General features: G+C 43.2%; 1 protein-coding gene across 1 annotated transcript; it reads right to left on the bottom strand.

Moving 5' to 3' along the window:
- Positions 1 to 8,395: 8,395 nt before the first annotated feature.
- LOC308079081 (uncharacterized protein) lies at positions 8,396 to 17,201 on the bottom strand (the record flags this gene model as incomplete). Its single annotated transcript, XM_080420418.1, has 5 exons — positions 8,396 to 9,009; positions 14,011 to 14,178; positions 15,334 to 15,381; positions 15,626 to 15,685; positions 17,114 to 17,201. 4 exons carry the CDS (start codon positions 17,199 to 17,201, stop codon positions 14,021 to 14,023), a joined length of 354 nt encoding a protein of 117 aa, XP_080276544.1. The 3' UTR covers positions 8,396 to 9,009; positions 14,011 to 14,020.
- Between the last annotated feature and the right edge of the window lie 1,409 nt (positions 17,202 to 18,610).

Below are 18,610 nucleotides of genomic sequence, written 5' to 3' on the forward strand. Positions count from 1 at the left end.
ACAGAATAATCAATGCAGATAGACAGAGACATTCATGGATTTATTTTGTATTAAAAAAAAAATATATATATATATATATATATAATATATATATATATATATATATTTTTTTTCCTGGAGCCAGGGTAAGGCATACCCTGTAACCCCGTAACGAGCCCTGTAACCCTGTAACCCCCGTAACGAGCGCCCCAGGGCGCTCGTTACAAACTGCTGCGTAGGACAGCACTCAGGGCTACGCCTCTCCCAGGAGTAGGAGGAGAGTAGGATACGCCATTCTGTCTCCCGAATGTAGTTTTAGCAGACACGTAACGGCGTGGACGTGGGAACCGATAGCACGTAGGGCACAACCAGCTGCTACTAATGAGGGTAGAGCGTAGGTTTCGCCGGGTCCCAGGCTCTTACGCAAGCTGCGTAGGCTACGCATGACCTGAAATCTACGTGGCTGCTAAGGTACTGCACAGCCTGTGTGGACGCACGTAAGACCCGTCGTACAACCTGCGCAGGATCTCTACGCAGCATCTCTACGAATCTCTTTGGGAAACGCGGCCATTGTCTGTTTTCATCTGTTTCATAATTATATAACTTACTGTAGCACATTATTGTATTGTCTGTTTTCATCGGTTTCATATATAACTTACTGTAGCACATTATTGTATTGTCTATTTTCATCTGTTTCATATATAACTTACTGTAGAACATTATTGTACCGTCTGTTTTCATCTGTTTCATATATAACTTACTGTAGCACATTATTGTATTGTCTGTTTTCATCTGTTTCATATATAACTTACTGTAGCACATTATTGTATTGTCTGTTTTCATATATAACTTACTGTAGCACATTATTGTATTGTCTGTTTTCATCTGTTTCATATATAACTTACTGTAGAACATTATTGTATTGTCTGTTTCTTACCTCACACGTCCTGATGAGTGTCTGTAGAAAGTCAATGTTAAATGTCTGCAGTCACACAGTGTCACAGTGTCAGGTACAAGCTGATAATTGATAATAAAATGTTTTTTTTTTATTACCAGGTTATATAATCTGTCCTCCACACCCAGACCAAGGTTCAAGTTAACTCTTTATTGTTCTCTTATCTTGTTATATTTATGTACAGGTGCATAAGAGTACAACTTATTTTAGTTCTGCTTCCTTCTGACATTGCAGCAGCATAATAATAGTAAAGAAAAATGAGTTTGAGTGTGCGTGTGCGTGTGTGTGTGTGTGTGTGTGCATGCGTGCGTGCGACAGACACGGAGAGAGAGAGAGAGAGAGAGAGAGGGAAGAGAGAACGGGTGAGTGTAATGCACATTGACCTTTGATAAAGGTGCTATATAAATGGACCATTTACAGCGTGTGTGTGTGTGTGTGTGTGTGTGTGTGTGTGTGTGTGTGTGTGTGTGTGTGTGTGTGTGTGTGTGTGTGTGTGTGTGTGTGTGTGTGTGTGTGTGTTATAGTGCTGTCAGACAGACAGACAGACAGACAGACAGACAGACAGACAGACAGACAGACAGACAGACAGACATCTATGTCACAACACAGAAAGAATGTTTATGAAGAAACAAGACAGCAGGCCTACAATGATGACTAGATATTATTCATTCTACATGTATTTATGTATCATCCTGATAGGCTGTAAGGACTCTAAATGGTATGAGAGGAATGAAGATGAGACCTTCATTCATGACACTTTACATCACTTTTAAAACTCTTCCTGTCCTTTAGCGCTAAAGGCTATGACTATATTGTTGATTATTTATATTATATTATGTTTGTTTTGATTGGTTTAATTAGGGATTAGGGATGTACTGCTCATGATTTTTCTATCACATATTATGAACTTGTTTTTCATGTATAAAGTGCTCTAACATGTTATGGCCTAATCACTTTCATTCAAGCATAAACGTCTTAACTGAAAATAATTAATGAGGACTATCCTACCTATCGCGAGAATGTTCAGTTTTCATAACAAAACATTGCAGTGAATTAAAACTTTAGAATTGTGCTGCATATTCAAGTTTCAACAGACTTCAACAGATACAAGCAGCAACATGTTGTTGGGACTATAGTCCCGCAGATTGTTCTACATATAATGAAGAAGAAATGTAAAGTTTAAGCAAGAAAATAAAATAGACAATAAAAAGATAATATAGCCTACAGATATACAGTTATAGGACTTAGAGGATAACATGACAGCTGAGAAGGGCACTTTACATAGGTTACACACAGTAAAAACCTCAGAGTTAAATTAACACTGAGGTCAATGAGAGTGTACCAGTGTACACTCTCAGGGGAGACGCGATACTATTGAGAAACTGTAGAACAGCCGTTGTAAATCACACATCATTAGATTCTCTGCTTTGACTTTTTATGACTGAATGACTTTATGATCTCAACCAGCCTCACTCTGTCCCTCAGAGGTAAAAGGAACAGCAGTAGCGTTAGCATGTAGCTAACACAGCATCACAGAGTGTACATGAACGAGCGAGCAGCGGCCATGTGCGCTGAGGTCTGGAGCAAAGCACAGAGACAGCACACGGTCTTTGATACAATATGATATCGGGTGCAGTCACAAAACGCTATGTTTTAACCGGCACGATTTAACTGAAATCTTAACAAAACACAGTACTACAGGAAAATAATGTGAAATTATTAGATTAGGTTAATGATTTGATTTTATTTTCGAGGCATTATTTTCACTGGCCCCACCAGGCAAGTGTCTGGTAGGTTCTGCTGACGGTTTAAAAAGTACATCCAGGCCATTTATAATGTCGACCCCTGACCTTTGTTCCAACCCAACTCCCATGGGAAACTTTGCGGGAGTAAAAAAGAATTACTCCTGGGCATAAAATTGGCCACGCCTACTTTTCAGGGGGCATATCCATCAAATCATGGTGGCCGTAATTGTCACTTATTTATCTTTGTGGTGGTATGTTTTAATTCTGAGGTTCTTAGAAAGTCAATTAAAGATATCTCCATTTACTTCTGTTGCGTTTAGTTTGTGTAATTTGCATAATGAGCTAATTATTGGCAGAAAACTGGAAATCGCTATAATTTTGCTTCTGATTAACAAGTCCATGTTTGTGATGTCCATAAATTAATCTATTACCATGGTGCAACCTCTCCTCATTAGTATAATTTGCATTAATTGTGCAAATATTTGTGAAAATGTGTGCACATGTTTGAGTATATATATATATATACATTTTAAAGCAAACATTTTTAACTCCAATCTTTAGTATTTTGAGATTAGGGGTCCACGGCCAAATACATACAATTTTGGGGGTCCTTGACATGAAAAGGTTTTGAGCACCACTGATATAGAAACAACAAGTTTTCTAAGAAAACTAAGACATTTTGTAGAATGGGCTTTAATGTGTTAATGTGTTAATAAGGTCCCTCTCATGCTGACCACTTCACAACCAGACAAAGAGTATAGAGAGATCCATCCAAGAGAGGGGAGCACATTACACCAGTCCTTGCGGCCCTTCATTGATTACCTGTGAGTTTTAGAATATGCTCCTGCATATATATGTGATCTTTTAACTCCTTATAAGCCAGGCCGCTGCCTGAGATCATCCAGCAGGGCCTTACTGATGGTACCAAAGTCTGGCCTTGTCACAAAGGGCGACCAGGCTCTTGCCGTTCGGGCCCCTCGGCTGTGGAACTCACTGCCTGGGGCCCTCAGGCTGTGGAACTCACTGCCTGGGGGCCTCAGGCTGTGGAACTCACTGCCTGGGGGCCTCAGGCTGTGGAACTCACTGCCTGGGGGCCCCAGGCTGTGGAACTCACTGCCTGGGGGCCTCAGGCTGTGGAACTCACTGCCTGGGGGCCCCAGGCTGTGGAACTCACTGCCTGGGGGCCTCAGGCTGTGGAACTCACTGCCTGGGGGCCCCAGGCTGTGGAACTCACTGCCTGGGGGCCTCAGGCTGTGGAACTCACTGCCTGGGGGCCTCAGGCAGGCAAACTCAGTGTCCATCTCTTCTAAAAACTCACCTCTATCGCACAGCTTTTTCCTAGATTATGAACGGTTGTACTATTTATGAAATTAATGTCTGATTGTATTTTTTTAACTGTTGTTATTGTAAAGCACTTTGTAACTTGTTTTTGATTATTATTGTGGGATCGCTTCAGCGATCACACTAATGTTATCTTCATTAGTTATTATTATTATTATTATTCCGCCCGTTTTTGGATTGGTCAAGCTTCACGTGACATCACAATATGTAATATAAATAGGTAAGACAGAATTAATCAGGAACAGCACTTTCTAGTGTGATACTATCAACATTCATCCTTAGCGATCCCACACTGTTTCTTCAGGAACAGTACTTTCTAGTTATTATTATTATTACTAGACCATACCCGGTGAAGTGCGTAGGCGAAAGTAGTTGCAAACGTGGGGTTATTGCGCGTCCTGTCGCCCGTCGCGCCGCCACCCCCCCACCAGCGTCGCGCGTCCCGTTATAGGAGGATTATGTAGTGCATGACCACTACAATCTCACATCTTTACTGAAGGAGACCACACTAAAGAGATTCCATCTTTACTGAAGGAGACCACACTAAAGAGATTCCATCTTTACTAAAGGAGACCACACTAAAGAGATTCCATCTTTACTGAAGGAGACCACACTAAAGAGATTCCATCTTTACTGAAGGAGACCACACTAAAGAGATTCCATCTTTACTGAAGGAGACCACACTAAAGAGATTCCATCTTTACTGAAGGAGACCACACTAAAGAGATTCCAAACTCAAGTTTTCATGGTCACTTCAAGGGAGGATGTAAACCACCTGAAAAAGGTTTTAACCAGATAAGCTACAATTAGGAACATTTTGGAATGCTTATCTTTATGATTGCTTGTGTCCACCACTGTGTCTTAACTTCCAATGTGCATACAGTATTTCAAAGAATAGTGAAAAGTTAGTTTTATTGTACCATAATCTATGTCATATTTTGAGCATTAGAAACATATTGGAATGCTCAGATGTTTTGATAAAATGTATCTAGAACACTCTAATTAGCTTACTGCAAATATGGCCACTATGTTATGAAAACCACCAATGTATCTTACAATGGAATTTTATTGAAACAATAGAATAATAAACAGCTACAGCCAGTACAGTATGTGTAACAATGCTCAGCATAAAATGTAATACTAGTCAAAGGTCTATGGACTTTGAACAATATGATTATATCAAAATGTTTATTGCTAGGCAACAAATGGTTGCTAGGAATGTGTCTTGGTGTTACAACAACAGCAACAGAACAGCACTGCAATAACTCACACACACACACACACACGCGCACGCACGCACGCACGCACGCACGCGCACACACACACACACACACACACACACACACACGCACACACACACACACACACACGCACACACACACGCACACACACACACGTAAGCAACTCGTAACTTGGGGTCTAAACATACAAACATTTAATAGTGAAACAGCTCTCTTGTAGATCTGCTATTTTCACTATTTCTTAAAACCTTTTTTCTTCTTCTTTTTAGAGGATTTTAGAAAAAAACATAGTATTTTAGTTTGTATTTTCTTGAACATATTCTGGAAAATGTTGCTTTTTTTTTTTTATTCTAATCACGACCCATAAAAAAAGCCGCCCCGCGACCCAAAAAAAACGGGTCTCGACCCACTGTTTGGGAAACAACTGATGTGGTCTCCCGCCATTGGTTCATTCTGCGACCTCGGTGGCCAGCTGCTCCAATCGGAGCATCTCGTTGGGCTGCTGCTCCGTCAGGTCGGCGCTCAGGGTCCAGACATGGAGGCCTCCGTGTGTTTGGCCCAGCGCCAGGAGGCCAGGCTCTCTGTGGTTGAAGGCCAGACAGGTGGCCGGTCCCCCCCCACCTCCCCCCACCTCTATGGAGGCCACCGGCCGGCCGGACCTCCTGCCCAGGTCAAACAGCTGCACCGCACCTTCAGGACACAAAGGATTGATTTGATTTAGTACTACTACTACTCTATATATTTACATAGTCACTACAGAGGGGCCACACTGCATATACTCTTATCTCCATAACTTTTTTAAATTAATGGCGTACGTCGCCATTCTATGTCACACAAAAGTAGCAAAAATAGCCGATCTACAAGCTCAAAACTGCGACGCGTTTTGAGCTTGTAGATCGGCTATTTTTGCATTTTTTGAATTGGAATTTTGAATTTTGGGTTATTTTTTAATTGGAATCCTGAACATTTTTATTTAATTTCAAATGTCATTTAGTTATACTTGTGTTAACTTTATGAACTTAAATACAAATACATTGGACATAAAAAAGACAATAACATTTTTATACTAGTCATTAAAGTAATACTAGGTAACGTTTTCAACAAAACTAAAGTTAAATTGTATATCTTTTGTGAGTGGCAAAAGTTTCACAACACCCACTCCATGAATTTCACCCCCGGAAGCCTTTTATTTATATATTTTCTATTGAACGTGGACGGGGGGGACTTTCCCGGGAAAATGACGTCATCTGGCCGGAAAACGGAGGTGGAAATGCACTGGTTTCCTGTTTGGCCAGGAACTACCGCAACGGTTTCCTGTTTGGCCAGGAACTACCGCGCTAATAACAAAAAGGAACCTCACGCTGATTTTAAGAGAATGTAGGATTAGAAGATCGAAAAAGAACAGAAAAAGAAAGCACAGCTCATGGTAACTAATGCTCCACTGGCTAAGAGAAACGATCCGTAGATAGTATAAAACAATTAAAAGATCGCTTTTTGAAACGCTTCCGGCTTCCGGTGAAAACGAATGGAATTCTGGGTAATCGAGGACTAAGGAAATTGTATGCAGTGACGGTAGTGACCAGCAGAGGTTGCTAAAAATCGTTATTTGTGATTCTGCATTGTACAACTTTAAGCTACTAATATAGACTGAAGTCATTAAAGCGGGTCATGTTTACATGTTATGAATCATAACAGCTGAAATCAATAATATAATCACTATTCTGATATTAACCTGTGGGCCGCATTAAGTGAGGGTGGGGGCCGCATGTGGCCCCCGGGCCGCCAGTTGCCCATGTATGATTTAATACTTTATTAACACCTTGGATCAGGATACAAAGGATCCATTTCATACTTTATCAAGCTAATTATTAATTAAAACAGCACGGCAGTACAGTTGCTGTTGTTGTCTCCATTGTGGTCCTATGTACTCAATTAATCATCAAGACATACAATACATATATTATCTTCAATAAAACCAAGAGCAACAAGAGGGATTCAGAACAATGTATTATTTTGTGCTTTGGTTTTAACGTTCAATTCATTCAATGGACTTCAAACTGGATTTAAATGACTTGAACCCTAACCCTGAACCGCTGATACAAGACAGCTACCGCCCACTGGATTTATTATTATTATTCATTCTATGTAAACCATACAGATGGTTGTACATCATTCTCTGTAAACCCAACAGCCCAGGTAGCCAAAATTGTTTGGCCCAATTCCGGCCCAGTTCCGGCAGGCCGGAAGAAATCACTCGGCCCGGGTCCGGTTGCCGGACTTGGGCCAGACCTGTTTGGAATGACTCCCCAGAATCGGCCCGAGTACACTGGGCCGAGTCCGGCTGCCGAAACTGAACCAGCATTGCCAGCATTGGGCCGGAATCACCCCAATAATATTGCCAGAACTGGGCCGTGCAATTTTTGCCATAACTAGCCCATATGTAAGCCAGAGCTACTCCAATATCTGCCTATGGATAAGCTTGTTCCAAGCTCTGCCATAGGCAAATATTGAAGTAAACTCAAACATCAATAAAACAAGTGACACTCAACTATAACATTTAGTATCAGTTTATTACAAATAAACTCTTCAAATGACGCCTGCCAAAACGAGGCTTTCACAGCATTGACATTCATGCTGTTACTATACAGATACTGTAACATTATTAATACTTGGTATTAATGCCTGCCAAAACACATGTCACATAACCAAACAAATGTGTAACATTTAACAAGAACCAGAAACTCAGTTCCACCCGCCCAGAAAACATGAATGAATGTGCATGAAACACTTAAAGGAAGAGGTTTGGGTTGTGTAGTTACCTTGCCATGATGTAACTCCAAAGGTGGGCAAGAAATCAAAAATAATTGCTCCATTGATTAGAAATTGATAATTCAAAAATATGCTCCTCATTGACTTACATTGTACGGTAAAACAGCTCTCAAAGTCACTCTTTTAGCACATAAATGAACACAAACAAAGCTGATTCAGACAATATAGAGCATCACCAAACCCAGTACTGTTTGTTTTTTTAATAAAAATGTCAACTTCCTGTTGATTTTACTATTTGAAGATCTGGATCCGGATCCGCGGATCCAGTCCAGGTTTTCTACTTATTAAAAATGGTAAAATCAACAGGAAGTTGACATTTTTATATAAAAAAAACAGTACTGGGTTTGGTGATGTTCTATATTGTCTGAATCAACTTTGTTTGCGTTCGTTTACATGCTAAAATAGTGACTTTGAGAGCTGTTTTACCATACAATGTAAGTCAATGGGGAGCATATTTTGAATTATCAATTTCTAATCAATGGAGCAATTTTTTTTTTCTTGCCCACCTTTGGAGTTACATCATGGCAAGGTAACTACACAACCCAAACCTCTACCAAAGTGGTCTTGCCCTTTAAAGCGAACAATTACAAAGTGAATTGTACCACAGTCGACTTTGCAAGTCCTTCAACACAGCCTCCTCGTCTGGCTTTTTCTTTCTCGTCAGTCACAGTGCAAGATCCGGGAGGGTGGGGGAGAGCGGGGAAGGTCTGGGAGCTGTACCGCATCAAACATCACTTTAAACCCCGGATTTAAGCTTAGACAAATAAAGGTCATATTGTCTCAAATGTCAAATGAAGACAGCTTCAGAAATAAAAAAAAGTTCAGTTGAGGGCTCCAATATCCTCCATGCTCCTCCTTGCTGTTGCAGCTGTTTCACCAACGAATGCCTGTGTGGCACGAAGCCCCCTCCAATAGTGTCCTGTGAAATAAGACAGGTACAACTCGTCAGTTATTTGAATTTGGTCTATACACACAGACTCACAGATTTGCTAAATAGTTACTATATCGATTTTAAATGATTGAATCGTATCGTCATGAATAAACCAATATCGTGCCCAACTGCCCACAACTACTGTGGACTAGTGTAGACTAGGACAGACTCTGTCCAACTGGATATCCCAGCTAAAATCAGGGGAATTATCTTTTAGTGTATCAGCTTTAGACGGTCCGACAGATACATAGTCAGATTGACAGACCGCCACATAGACAGACGGGCACTTCAGACAAGCACTTTTGGAACCAGGCATGCAAACAGCCCGAGGTGAAAAAGGTGACAACATGTTGTTTTCTTTCGGGTCAGGTGTCACACAATTGCCCTATTTGAGTTCAAAAAGGTGACTGTAGCTGAAAAGTGACACTTTTGCATGTCTGTATACAGGTGGACTATAGGTGGTCTATGGGTGGTATACGGGTGGTATACAGGTGGACTCTAGGTGGTATACAGGTGGTCTATAGGTGGTCTACAGGTGGTCTCTAGGTGGTCTCTAGGTGGTATACGGGTGGTCTATAGGTGGTATACAGGTGGTATACAGGTGGTCTACAGGTGGTATACAGGTGGACTATAGGTGGTCTACGGGTGGTATACAGGTGGTCTATAGGTGGTCTACGGGTGGTCTACGGGTGGTCTACGGGTGGTGTATGGGTGGTATACAGGTGGTCTATGGGTGGTCTCTAGGTGGTCTCTGGGTGGTATACGGGTGGTCTATGGGTGGTCTATGGGTGGTCTATGGGTGGTATACGGGTGGTCTATGGGTGGTCTATGGGTGGTCTCTAGGTGGTCTCTGGGTGGTCTATGGGTGGTCTATGGGTGGTCTCTAGGTGGTCTATGGGTGGTATACGGGTGGTCTATGGGTGGTCTCTAGGTGGTCTATGGGTGGTCTATGGGTGGTCTCTAGGTGGTATACGGGTGGTATACAGGTGGACTCTAGGTGGACTCTAGGTGGTATACAGGTGGTCTCTAGGTGGTATACGGGTGGACTATAGGTGGTCTCTAGGTGGTATACGGGTGGACTATAGGTGGTCTCTAGGTGGTCTCGAGGTGGTCTATGGGTGGTATACGGGTGGTCTATAGGTGGTATACAGGTGGACTATAGGTGGTCTATAGGTGGTATACAGGTGGTCTATAGGTGGTATACAGGTGGTCTATAGGTGGTCTACAGGTGGTCTATAGGTGGTCTATAGGTGGTATACAGGTGGTATACAGGTGGTCTATAGGTGGTATACAGGTGGTCTATGGGTGGTATACGGGTGGTCTATGGGTGGTATACAGGTGGTCTCTAGGTGGTCTATGGGTGGTCTCTAGGTGGTATACAGGTGGTATACGGGTGGTATACAGGTGGTCTATAGGTGGACTCTAGGTGGTCTCTAGGTGGACTCTAGGTGGTCTCTAGGTGGTCTACAGGTGGTCTCTAGGTGGTATACGGGTGGTATATGGGTGGTATACAGGTGGTATACAGGTGGTCTATAGGTGGACTATAGGTGGTCTCTAGGTGGTCTCTAGGTGGTCTCTAGGTGGTCTATGGGTGGTCTATGGGTGGTATACAGGTGGTCTCTAGGTGGTATACGGGTGGTATACGGGTGGTATACAGGTGGTCTACAGGTGGACTATAGGTGGTATACAGGTGGTCTATAGGTGGTATACAGGTGGTCTATAGGTGGTCTATGGGTGGTATACGGGTGGTATACAGGTGGTATACAGGTGGACTATAGGTGGTCTCTAGGTGGTATACAGGTGGTCTCTAGGTGGTATACGGGTGGACTATAGGCGGTCTCTAGGTGTTATACGGGTGGACTATAGGTGGTCTCTAGGTGGTCTATGGGTGGTATACGGGTGGTCTATAGGTGGTATACAGGTGGACTATAGGTGGTATACGGGTGGACTATAGGTGGTCTCTAGGTGGTATACGGGTGGACTATAGGTGGTCTCTAGGTGGTCTCGAGGTGGTCTATGGGTGGTCTATAGGTGGTCTACAGGTGGTCTACAGGTGGTCTACAGGTGGTCTACAGGTGGTATACAGGTGGTCTCTAGGTGGTCTATGGGTGGTATACGGGTGGTCTATGGGTGGTCTATGGGTGGTATACGGGTGGTCTCTAGGTGGTCTCTAGGTGGTCTATGGGTAGTCTCTAGGTGGTATACAGGTGGTATACGGGTGGTATACAGGTGGTCTATAGGTGGTATACGGGTGGTCTATAGGTGGTATACAGGTGGTCTATAGGTGGTATACAGGTGGTATACAGGTGGTCTATAGGTGGTATACAGGTGGTCTCTAGGTGGTATACAGGTGGTCTCTAGGTGGTATACAGGTGGTCTACGGGTGGTCTATAGGTGGTCTATGGGTGGTATACAGGTGGTCTCTAGGTGGTCTATGGGTGGTCTCTAGGTGGTATACAGGTGGTATACGGGTGGTATACAGGTGGTCTCTAGGTGGTCTCTAGGTGGTCTGTAGGTGGTCTATGGGTGGTATACAGGTGGTCTATAGGTGGTATACAGGTGGTATACAGGTGGTCTATAGGTGGTCTATGGGTGGTATACGGGTGGTATACAGGTGGTCTATAGGTGGTATACAGGTGGACTATAGGTGGTATACGGGTGGTCTATAGGTGGTATACGGGTGGTCTATAGGTGGTATACAGGTGGTCTATAGGTGGTATACAGGTGGTATACAGGTGGTCTATAGGTGGTATACAGGTGGTCTCTAGGTGGTATACAGGTGGTCTACAGGTGGTCTATAGGTGGTCTATGGGTGGTATACAGGTGGTCTCTAGGTGGTCTATGGGTGGTCTCTAGGTGGTATACAGGTGGTATACAGGTGGTATACAGGTGGACTATAGGTGGTATACAGGTGGTATACAGGTGGTCTATGGGTGGTATACGGGTGGTATACGGGTGGTCTATAGGTGGTATACAGGTGGACTATAGGTGGTATACGGGTGGTCTATAGGTGGTATACAGGTGGTATAAAGGTGGTCTATAGGTGGTATACAGGTGGTATACAGGTGGTCTCTGGGTGGTATACAGGTGGTCTACAGGTGGTATACAGGTGGTATACAGGTGGTCTCTAGGTGGTATACAGGTGGTCTACAGGTGGTCTATAGGTGGTCTATGGGTGGTCTATGGGTGGTATACAGGTGGTCTCTAGGTGGTCTATGGGTGGTCTCTAGGTGGTATACAGGTGGACTCTAGGTGGACTCTAGGTGGACTCTAGGTGGACTCTAGGTGGACTCTAGGTGGTCTCTAGGTGGTCTACAGGTGGTCTACAGGTGGTCTCTAGGTGGTATACGGGTGGTATACGGGTGGTATACAGGTGGTCTATAGGTGGACTATAGGTGGTCTCTAGGTGGTCTCTAGGTGGTCTCTAGGTGGTATACAGGTGGTCTATAGGTGGTCTATGGGTGGTATACAGGTGGACTATAGGTGGTCTCTAGGTGGTATACAGGTGGTCTCTAGGTGGTATACGGGTGGACTATAGGTGGTATACGGGTGGACTATAGGTGGACTATAGGTGGTCTCTAGGTGGTCTATGGGTGGTATACGGGTGGTATACAGGTGGTCTATAGGTGGTATACAGGTGGACTATAGGTGGTATACGGGTGGTCTATAGGTGGTATACAGGTGGTCTATAGGTGGTATACAGGTGGTCTATAGGTGGTATACAGGTGGTCTATAGGTGGTATACAGGTGGTCTATAGGTGGTCTATAGGTGGTCTATGGGTGGTCTCTAGGTGGTATACAGGTGGACTCTAGGTGGACTCTAGGTGGACTCTAGGTGGACTCTAGGTGGACTCTAGGTGGACTCTAGGTGGTCTCTAGGTGGTCTACAGGTGGTCTACAGGTGGTCTACAGGTGGTCTCTAGGTGGTATACGGGTGGTATACGGGTGGTATACAGGTGGTCTATAGGTGGACTATAGGTGGTCTCTAGGTGGTCTCTAGGTGGTCTCTAGGTGGTATACAGGTGGTCTATAGGTGGTCTATGGGTGGTATACAGGTGGACTATAGGTGGTCTCTAGGTGGTATACAGGTGGTCTCTAGGTGGTATACGGGTGGACTATAGGTGGTATACGGGTGGACTATAGGTGGACTATAGGTGGTCTCTAGGTGGTCTATGGGTGGTATACGGGTGGTATACAGGTGGTCTATAGGTGGTATACAGGTGGACTATAGGTGGTATACGGGTGGTCTATAGGTGGTATACAGGTGGTATACAGGTGATCTATAGGTGGTATACAGGTGGTCTATAGGTGGTATACAGGTGGTCTATAGGTGGTATACAGGTGGTCTATAGGTGGTCTATAGGTGGTCTATGGGTGGTATACGGGTGGTATACAGGTGGACTATAGGTGGTCTCTAGGTGGTATACAGGTGGTATACGGGTGGTCTATAGGTGGTCTACAGGTGGTATACGGGTGGTATACAGGTGGTGGTATACAGGTGGTCTAGAGGTGGACTCTAGGTGGACTCTAGGTGGACTCGGCATTTATAGGATGCCAGGTCAACAATGACCTGGTATCTGTCCTTTGCATAATCCTGCAAGGTCATCAAGGCTAGGAGGGCAAGTGCTACGGGCTGAGGTGGAGTCTATGGGTGGTATACAGGTGGTATACGGGTGGTATACAGGTGGTCTCTAGGTGGTCTCTAGGTGGTATACGGGTGGACTATAGGTGGTCTCTAGGTGGTCTATGGGTGGTATACGGGTGGTCTATAGGTGGTATACAGGTGGTATACGGGTGGTATACGGGTGGTCTCTAGGTGGTCTCTAGGTGGTATACGGGTGGACTATAGGTGGTCTCTAGGTGGTCTATGGGTGGTATACGGGTGGTCTATAGGTGGTATACAGGTGGACTATAGGTGGTATACGGGTGGTATACAGGTGGTCTATAGGTGGTCTATGGGTGGTATACAGGTGGTATAACACGACTTACTTAATTAGCGTCACTCGGCTTGTCTCTCGGCTTGTCTCTCGGCTTGTCTCTCGGCCCGGCGACTCCTTCCACCGTTTCGGTCTGGTGCAAGCTGCAGCCACCTTTTGACATACATCTCGATTTGGCCATCAGGTGCATTTGCGGTGCTTGTATTGCGGCGCACAGCTCCTTAAAGAACACACACACAAAAGAACAGGCAGGTTATGGCAATTCTCAAGAAAATCCTAATCTTATCGCTGCGAGCGTTTGTGTGCAGCCAGGGATGAAGTCAATTTGTGACCGGTGCAGATCAAAACATCTGACGCTTCCATGATGCACTGCATCAGATACGTTTCCTGTTGGCACCGTAACTCCCATGCTGGATGAGTGAGAACTTTCTCAAACTAAATGAGAATAAGACAGAGGTTCTCATAATCGGTTCTAGAGAGCAGAGAGAATCAATAATAAGTAGACTCGGTAACCTGGCTGAAGAAAGTAACACCTCAGTCAAGAACCTTGGGGTGATAATTGATTCTGAATTGAATATTAATACACACATTAATCATGTCACCAAGATTGCCTTCTTCCACCTTAAAAATATTGCGCAAATGAGACTATCTGTCGCTGAAAGATGCAAAAACACTGATCCACGCATTTGTCTTCTCTTTTTAACTACAACTAAGATTGTCCCTCAGATCACCACTCCCGGGAAAACACTGTAAACATGGAAAAATGGACTGACATACGACATACGTTGCAATGAAAACATTCAAATACACCACAAGTAGGTAACAATGGCTTTTTTTTAGGCATTCAAACTGGCCAGTGTGATCACCATTTCCATGCTTCGAAAACACCCCCTCATACAGACCAGTTTAAAATCTTTGTGAAACCAGTCCCACTGGGGTGAATTGTAGACTAGCACACGATGGCTGCGACATGTGCAGTCGGGGTCCACCCGCTGTACCGACAGCCTGCGGTGCCGACGGTTCACAATGCCGATGGGGTCCGCTTAGAGAGCCTGTGATGCAGGGTTAGGATCCACTCAAGACCGCTGCCTGTGAAGTTAGGTTTAGGCTGAGGGTAGGGGTTAGAGGTGAGGCTCTGCCACCTGGGAGGTTAGGTTTAGGATGAGGGGTTAGTCTGCCCAAGGTAGCGAGCCATCGGCACTGCAGACTGTCGGCACCACGGCCCATTGGCACACAGATGCTGCCCCATGCAGTCACCACTAGTATGAACAGTGCATAATCAGATAAAATCCATAGACCCTTCTCACTTCACTGCAAGAAAAATCTAAACCTAGGATCAAAGGGTACATTGAAATCTAAATGTGTACATACATACCAGCCAAAATGGGCCCAGGATCAGGTGCATTCCCCACCAGAAGTGGACCTGGAAAGAGGGAGAGATTAGAACAAGCTAGGTTAACATTGATTAAACAGACAGAAAACCAAATTAACATGATTTTGCAAATGTATTTTAGTGAATTACTGAACTGTTGCATATCATTGGGTAAAGTAAATTTTGCCATGTTGGCTCGCATTTGAAAATGTCGCCTATGGGATTTAACATGGCCTTTTTGCTTAAATGCATAAAATAAGGTCTGTGGTTAATAAAAGAGTATGAACTTGCGAACCTGGATTCAGCAGGTTCACACGGTTAACAAGGTTTTCCACAGTCACTTGGTAGGGTGGCGCTGGAAGCAGGCAAATTAAATTAGTGTTAGTGATATCACAAAATCACAGAAGTCAAACCTAATTTAGAGGCAGTTTTTCCTTACTGCCAGCTGGAGTGGTTTTATCTGAGGACCATGTGCTTCACATGACGTCTCTATAACACGCCCCCCAAATACCTAGCAAGCATCTACAAGCTCACAACACTCACTAGCACACTGTAGATCTGCCATTAAAAAAATAGAATTGATTCTATGACATTCAAAGTATACCATCTGTAAACATCTGAAGTCACCATATTATGGTGACTTCACAATGAACACAGCAGCAATCAGCCTGGCTGCTAATTGCAACCTGCTACCTCCAGCATTATATGCTATTTAGAAACAGGTGGTACACCGGACACTTCCAAACAAAATCACATGCACAGCATTTGCCAGAAAGTAGCTCATTTTTTTCTTTTTCTTTTAATCGAAACACTTTGCAGATAGAAAGATGACCATTTAAGCTTTCATACAGCTACAATGTTGTTTAATACAATAAGATAGGACTTTTCTGTTTGGATGTATGGGCTGTCAATGGTTGGTGTTGCAACTCTGTTCAACATTCAATCGTTTGTCACTACCAAAAGCAGGAGTTAAATTTAAGTCCTACAAACTTCATGACAAATAGTAACCTCACAAAACACTGTAAATCTGCTATTAAAAGAAAACAAAAAAACGCAAGAAATAGCCATATACAAGCTCACACACTCTGATAGTTTGACATTGTAGGCTATAACACCAAATTATGCCATTAGGTTTAAACCATAAACACTATGAGTGTATTAATATAAAAAGGAGAAACACTTACATATATGGGGCTAAAAGAGCCGATTTGCGAGCTCGTCAAACAACGTGGTTTGTGTTGGTGAAAAGCCTTGTGTCTATTCAACTTTTAATGCGTCCTATCCGGTCTAAAGCCCGCGTAATCAAGAACTGTATCCGGCCCCATTTTCACATACACATACACGCACGAACACATTCTATTTCCGTTTCCGATACTAGACAGGAAATAACAGTCTAGCGCCAAATAGGCCCCCTTTACAATACTTTGTACAGCGAACTAAACTATTAAACAAACAAAACTATCACAACACACAAGTTACGAGCCAACTCACGTCTACACCACTAAACCAATTTAATACACAAGTTCTCATTCACAACACGCACCGTGCCGTGCTACAGACAGAAATTCTGTGATTCGAGCTACCTATGCGACCAGCTATGCTAGCCAATGCTAGCGTTAGCATCATCCACGCAGCTGTGAATGTCAAACAAGTTAACCTTAAAATACTTTGCAAAAACTTCAGTAAATACTGGGGCATGCATATAAGATATCCGACGCTGCGGCCACAGTTCAGTTTAATTCTTAGAAGTTGTGTGAGTGATATGAATTATAGTCATTATTACCGTGAGAATGTCCGTCCGTCTTGATAGCAGCAACCAAACAACACAGAATGCGCGCTCTGGGCTGACACGCTCTGACGTCATGACGCATGGATACGATACAAATCCCGTGTGTGTGTGTGATAATGATGATTATCACAATCATACTCATAACAATAATGATGATAACGATAATAGTAGTATGAACAATATATAATAATAGGAATAAATGATAAACAATAATGATGTTGATTATAATAAATTGAGAGTATGTTTAAAAAATATATTTTATTTTGCACATCAAAAATATAAATAGTTTACTAATATACAGTTTATTTTTATGTTGTCCCATTTTAAAATTAATATCACATATTGAAGGAAATATCAATTAGTTAATACAGAGAATGGAAATCAAGTCTATTTAAATCTATTATTTTTATGTGCCAATCTGCCAGAAGTTGGCCAAAATCGGGCCGATTGCACACATCCAAAACTGGGCCAAATCTGGCAAACAGATCTGGCCCAGATCTGGTTCACTTACGGCAAACCGAAGCCGACAGTCAGCCAGAACTGCCATAACTCAGCCGGAATCGGGCCGAGTCGGCTGGCTACCTGGGGCTTGACATTAACTTTTTGATTCAGCTTTTAATCTGGTTGTCCTTAATTGTTAATTACATGACTCCCAGACAAGCCTTAATGTGGAGCCTGTGCTACAGATGGTTGTGTATGAACATCCCAGTAGATCAGCAGTTCCTGAAATACTAAGACCAGCCCATAAAATAATGTCTTCTCCATTCATTCTGATGTTCAGTTTTAACTGCAGCAGATCATCTTGACCATCATGTCTACAGGCCTGAATGCACTGAGTTGCTGCCATGATTGACTGAGTAGAAAGTTACGTTATCGTTCAGTTGGACATAAAGTGGCCACTGAGTGTATATACTGTATACATGAAATTAAACCAATTAGTGTGATTAACCGTGGCAGTGCTACAACAGTACATAACACATGTAATACTGTACCTTGTCCTATAACAGTACATAAAACTGTTTTGGGGGTTTTCTAAATTTTTATCCCACGATTTTGTAAACCCATTTTTTTCACCCAGTGCTACACTCCCTCTGCCAACCTAGGGAGAGCCTAGAGCTGAGCTCATGAGAGCATGAGAGCTAACAAGGCTTCTTATCACCTGACAGGGGGGAGTTTCCCCGGTAGGACGTAGCCAGGGCCGTGTTAACGTCAGAATGCGCCCTAGGCAAAGGACAGTTTTCGGGCCCCCCCCCCAGGACAAATGCACGCGAGCGCAAAAAAAAAAACGGTTTTGTTACTTATTTGGGGTGTTTTTGTTACATTAATTCAGTTATTTCGGTTAATTCTGTACATTTGTTTTTTCATGGGTGCATTTATTATTAGTACATTATATTTTAATTATTACTATTATTGTATGTTTTTAAATGTAATTCATCTCATACAAACCTAACAGCTGTGTGAGTGTGTGTGTGTGTGTGCGTGTGTGTGTGT

Source organism: Gymnoscopelus braueri (assembly GCF_963280865.1).
Source record: "Gymnoscopelus braueri genome assembly, chromosome: 22".
NCBI classification, from domain to species: domain Eukaryota; kingdom Metazoa; phylum Chordata; class Actinopteri; order Myctophiformes; family Myctophidae; genus Gymnoscopelus; species Gymnoscopelus braueri.